Source organism: Etheostoma spectabile, chromosome 20 (genome assembly GCF_008692095.1).
Source record: "Etheostoma spectabile isolate EspeVRDwgs_2016 chromosome 20, UIUC_Espe_1.0, whole genome shotgun sequence".
NCBI classification, from domain to species: Eukaryota; Metazoa; Chordata; class Actinopteri; order Perciformes; family Percidae; genus Etheostoma; species Etheostoma spectabile.
Genome location: NC_045752.1, coordinates 12,649,029 through 12,654,866, shown reverse-complemented (window position 1 = coordinate 12,654,866; position 5,838 = coordinate 12,649,029). Strand labels below are relative to the sequence as shown.

Sequence of the window (5,838 nt, the reverse complement as noted above, 5' to 3'; positions counted from 1 at the left end):
GTGTAGTGGAGGGGGGATTCGTTGTAGAGAAGAGCAAGGAGAGGATGGGAGAGTTTTCTAATGCTGCATGCTCATCTTGAATTTTTTGGAAGAGCATTTTGTTTGATCAGGGATATGTTGTGTACTCTGCTTTCATTGTGACTTTCAGATATACATGCTGCTTGGTTTTTACTACAACAATAAAGCAGTATGGCAGTGACAGACTGCCAAATATCATCTTTGTACAATTTTGTGACTTCTGTTCTTCTGCAGCTGTCTCTGTGACCCACTTATCTCTCCACAGCCTGTCATTACATTGTGAATCTAAACTGGATTCCACTCCTCCAATTATACTAACATCTTTCTCCTCTTTCTGTGGTAGGCAGGGGAACTATCAAGGCATCAGCCAGACGAGCACCATGGCTACCACTGTCCCCTACAGTCAGCCAACAGGAAACAACAGCTCAGCCATGGGCAACGCACAAGGTCCAGCATACAATATGCCACCTTCAGGTATATTGTCTTTGGGTTTGAATACTTACAGGGGCTGGCATTAGCAATACAAATATCAGCATTTACACTACCCAAAACATTGGAACACATTTCTAACAGGCGAGATAACTTGTTTAAAATATCTTTATTTACCTTCATATCCACTTCTATTCATACAGCATCCTGCAGCCTTTCATCTACAGTTAGTTTTGACCCTAGTGTCCATTGACTTCTCTTGCATTGCAATGTAAAGAATACATGTTGATAAAATAGAGAAGAACCTGTTGAGCTCTTACTGTAGAGCTGGCCCTCCAGTGAGCAAAGATTAATGTAGTGCATCCCTTTTCTTTCAGCCCTTCACCCCACTGCATTGTTACTAAACACACCTCGGAAGTGCTGTGGCTCCAAAAATAAAAGGCACCTTTTATTCAAAACCAAATATCAAAATGCGTGACATTTGGAAAACTTCAAAGGAATTAGAGCGCCGAGGTTCCTCAGAACTCATCTGTTTTGCCCCTGGGCACGGTAAAAAGCCATTAGTTTTCCCACTGTGCCGCAGCACACAAGGGAAAAATAAAGGGGCGAGCCTTGTATTCAAGGACCCTTTCTTTCTGTTAATAAGAAATATGCAACTGGCACTATGAGAAGTAGTCTTTAAATATCTCGGCTCGTCCTCAATTCAAAACCTCATGTAGGTATACAAATGACTTGAACAGAAACAAGTCTTCTTTGAAGCCAACATCTTCCCATTCTGTTGCCACTTTGAGTATCTGAGAACATCCAAGATTTCTCCCAAAATGAGGATGTGCAGTCAACAAGGTTGAAAGAGCACACAGGCTCACTTTTAGTGGAGGTTTATCTCATTCTCTGTCGATGTCTTCCTTATAACCGCAGTCTTTTCATCTTCCATTTGTGATAAGTGCCTGGACAGACTGTAGAGGCGCCTTGAGAACACAAACAGAAAAAGCATAAACCTTTTTACATTGTCTGACTGTAGTCTGTGACATTATTCCAATCATTATCGAGCAGCTCTCAGCACACACAAAAAGGGCACAGTTCATTTTAGGGAGTTAAATCATATTGAATCAACTGTAATACAAAAGCACGACATGAAAACATGATGAGGAATTAAGCATACCTCTTCATTCAACTGTGCTGAAAGCATGCCTATTGGGACAAAGCTATTGCATAAAAAAAGAAAAATTGTAACCTTGACATCAGCATGGGTTCATTTATGACTATGTTGTTTTTATGTCCAAAGAACAAAGCTTACATGCCCACAGATATCTCTTACATAATGTTTGTAATTCAGTCTCTCAACTATTTTTGTTTGTGAAAATTTCAGTGCAACTGTTCTTTTAGTAAATGTTTCCTCATTCTTGTTGAAGGAGCTATGGGGATGCCGGGAGATGGGATGATGAGCCCAGATGGGAAACCAAAATCCGATGTAAAAGATGACAGCGGCCCCACCAACGAGCCTCACAAACCAAAGGTACCTCTTTGACCTGTTCCCTCTTGCCATCTCTCTTTGTGATTCCCTCTTGTTTTTTTTTGTTTTGTTTTTTTTGACCTTGTTCCCCTAATGAAGCAAACCAAATCTGATCAGCATTTGCTGCCTCAGCACAGTAGGCCATTTATCTGTTGTTTTCTTGCCATATTTAATGATTTGTTTAACATTTACCATTCATAATGTTTTCCTCGCTTTGTTTTTGCCCCCAGCACTCTGTTCTTGCTGATGTTTTGGCAGCCTGAGCTGAAAAAAAAAAGAGAGAGACAGAAAGAAAGAGAGGGCTCGGCAACTCCAGTACACACATGCATTTTCACAAATTTAAATACACAACACAGAATACAGTGCATAATACACACACGTGCACACACACACACACACACACATATTTCTTTAATTATTTTATTAAACATAAAGACAAGAAGTCACATACTGGCCTTTGCAGTAAGTCACACACACAGACACACACATATACACCATCATTTTCTTTAACACTACATCCTTAGTGCCTCACACATACACACAAACACACACATGTCCCAATACACAATGCTGACTTCTCATTTTGCCCTACAATTGCAGCTCGGCTTGGCTTGGCTCAGCTCAGCAACAACAGAACTCTGCTCTTTGCTCTTTTCTACCCCCTCCCCTTGTTTTTGCTCAACAACCCGTCTCTTTCTCTCTCTTACACGCATACACACTCACACACACACACACACAATACACGCAAACGTGCACAAACACACTCACACGGCTCCATCACATCCACTACACATCTTTTCCCTCCAAATCCCTGTCTTTTCTTTTGCTGATTACGGTAGTAGGGCCTTTTGAATTATTTAAGGCAGTCAGAGCAGCCAGAAAGACCCCCAGTGCTCCCAAAAGAGATGATCTGTCTGCCAAAAGAGAGAGGAGAGTGAGTAAGAGAGAGATAGTGAAAGAGAGGGGGAGAAAGATAAGGTTTTGCTGACATGAGCATTCTGTACACAGACCAGAAGCACTTGTCAAGCTGTTGTTCCCTCTTTCGCAGTTTCTTTCACACACACACACACACACACACACACACACACACACACACACACACACACACACACACAAACACGCGCACACACACGTATGTACACATCCACTGAAGGACTAGACGCAGACTTACAACCAGTGATGTGTGCTAACATGGAGTGATTTACACAAATTAGAGCTTGTATCCAGTTTCGCACTCACACATAATAACACATACATACTGATCTGTATGCATTCTATCTATCTATCTATCTGTCTATCTATCTATCTATCTATCTATCTATCTATCTATCTATCTATCTATCTATCTATCTCTGGCATGCAAACACATGCATTTATGCATGTAGACAATAGCAAGCCATGCAAAATCTTCCACACACATCAGCTATAGAGCTATTTCCGTGGTGGAAAGTAACTAAGTACATGTACTTAAGTAGTGCACTTAAGTAAAATTGACTTGTACTTTAGTGGAGTATATCCATTTTTTGCTTTAAATTTCTATTTCAATACATTTTACAGGAAACAGTTGTACTTTTTTGCTTGACTACATATTTTTGACAGCTATGGTTACTAGTTCCTTTATAGATCCAAATTCTTAATACAGGTATGACCAACAAATAATTAATGAAAGCTACCCAGTGATATAAAAAGTACTTTAAATTAGCCTCATCATTACCAGACCATCATTAAAGTGATGCTTACACATTAATACATCAATAATTATAATGTAAGAAAATGTAATATATTGTTCTGAAATGGGAAATTATGTATAATAAAGAATAATTTTTATGTTTAATAAATAATAATAAATAATTTTTGATGCTAATACTTATGTACTTTTACTTGTAAAAAATATATATGTTTACATGTATACTAATAAAAAATGGAATGCAGGACTTAGTAACAGAGTTTTCCTACACTGTGGTATTGTACTTTTTCTAAAGTGAAAGATCTGAGTACTTCCACCACTTTTATCTACAGCCTAAGAAATTTAAGATCCACTTAGACACAAACAGCAGTGGAAGTAGTATTTACTTTACATAAGTAAAAGCAGGAATATCCCAATGTAAAAAAATCATAAATTACAGGTACAGCAAAAGTCCTTTATTCAGTAAAAATGTAGGATCACAATCACAAAAAGTGTTATTATATGTTACATTGCATTATATTACATTTCATTTAGCTAATGCTTTTATCCAAAGCGACTTCCAATAAGTGCATTCAACCATGAAGGTACAAACTCAGAACAACTAGAATCACATAGAAATATACATTAGCTTCAAATAAACTAAACTACAAAGTGCCCCTTGTAAGTGCAATTTATTTTTTTATAACCATCAACAATATGTGTATGATGATGGTTGCTTTAAGATGTAAGCAGAATTTTAAAATTGTATCTGGTTGAGGTTGAGCTAATTTCACTACTTCTTGGGTACATAGGAGTATTTAAATATATAACAAAGCATCAGATTTTATGACTTGGTCTACTGTATATTCCATATAAAATGTTATTCTAATTAGTAACTATAGCTGTCAAATAAATGAAATAGAGTAAAAAGTGTAATAGTCTCCTCTAACATGTTGTGCGATAAAAGTATTATCCTTAAAATGGGAAATATTCAAGTGGAGTGGAAGTACATCAAAATTCTGCCTAAGCAAATATTATTATATAAGCAATGTATTCATGTACTTTCCACCTCTGGATCCAAACTTATGCATTACAACACAAACACACACACAGACACACATGTCTGTATGCCCTTGCACACACACATTGACTCCTTTTGGATTATCTATCGTTGCAAACTAAAGCTATGACCTTGTTGTGTGGACAGTAGTAGAACACACCATTATAGTGCTATTCTGATAGTGAGGAGGTGGGTGAAAGAACACAGTGGCGGATGCTTTTATACAAAGAAAATGAAAGTCCTCATCCTCTCCACCTTCTCCTCATCAGTCCTCTTCCTCTCATCTTTCTCCTCACCAGCTACAGGATGGCTACAGCCACAATAACAGCAGCAGTAGTTCCCAGCAGTGTGTGTCCCAGCCTGCCACCCCAGGTGGCGCCCTGCCCGTGCCCTCCCCTCTCTCACCCAGCCCAGCCAGCCTGTCCTCCTACCACGGAGACGACAGCGACAGCATCAGCAGCCCCCCCTGGCCCCTCAAGACCCCGGCAAGTCCTGTAAGCACTAGAAGCTCAAACACTTTTGGATGGATGTGTGCATTTACAAAGTACAGGAATTAAATTATCATATAAACACAGAGACCAAACCAAACTGCTTAAGGATCAGTGAAACAAAGTGAATTTCCCTTTATGGACATTAATGTTAATACAAGCTGTTTGTCTGATTGATTCATGTATGACTGAAGTCTTTTTAAACCTGGGCTTAAGCCAGACATGGCTGTGTGAGATTAAACTTTGTTCACCATTTGAACTTGAGGGATATGAATGTGCTGTAAATGAACTTGAAGTAAACACAGGCTTCACACTGAACAAAATGCTCTAAAGAAGTGTTTATTTTTGCTTGGTCATTCAACCAAGGGCCTACTTTAGAATGTGTAAATATGGGATAAAACATTAATGATCCTCATGGGGAGAGTGGGTTTGTTGTTGCAGAAAACTGCAGTAGGATACAGCAAAAAAAACTGCAGAATAGACTATAAACACTAGAATGTATAGTATATACTGTGCCGGAATTCCCCAAATGAGCATTTATGTGTCCACACATGTCAAGTATAGGTTATGAATAAAGACAGCTTTATTATTGTGCTTACACACATATGGTCTACCACATATAGTATACCTTTTAGTCATAGAAAAAAAAAAAAAAAAGCGTATC

The 5,838-nt window shown here is 38.5% G+C and overlaps 2 protein-coding genes across 2 annotated transcripts in view; both read left to right on the top strand.

The window, feature by feature from the left end:
- Positions 1 to 5,838, top strand: part of LOC116670158 (sodium-dependent lysophosphatidylcholine symporter 1-B) — a 223,924-nt gene that overhangs the window by 69,639 nt on the left and 148,447 nt on the right. The gene's annotated exons all lie outside the window — the stretch shown is intronic.
- LOC116670157 (AT-rich interactive domain-containing protein 1B) overlaps positions 1 to 5,838 on the top strand; it is a 176,624-nt gene that overhangs the window by 155,628 nt on the left and 15,158 nt on the right. Inside the window, exons 10-12 of the mRNA XM_032500541.1 lie at positions 362 to 492; positions 1,860 to 1,963; positions 4,986 to 5,180. Of these exons, the coding sequence (XP_032356432.1) occupies positions 362 to 492; positions 1,860 to 1,963; positions 4,986 to 5,180 (430 nt within the window). The remainder of the gene's footprint in view (positions 1 to 361; positions 493 to 1,859; positions 1,964 to 4,985; positions 5,181 to 5,838) is intronic.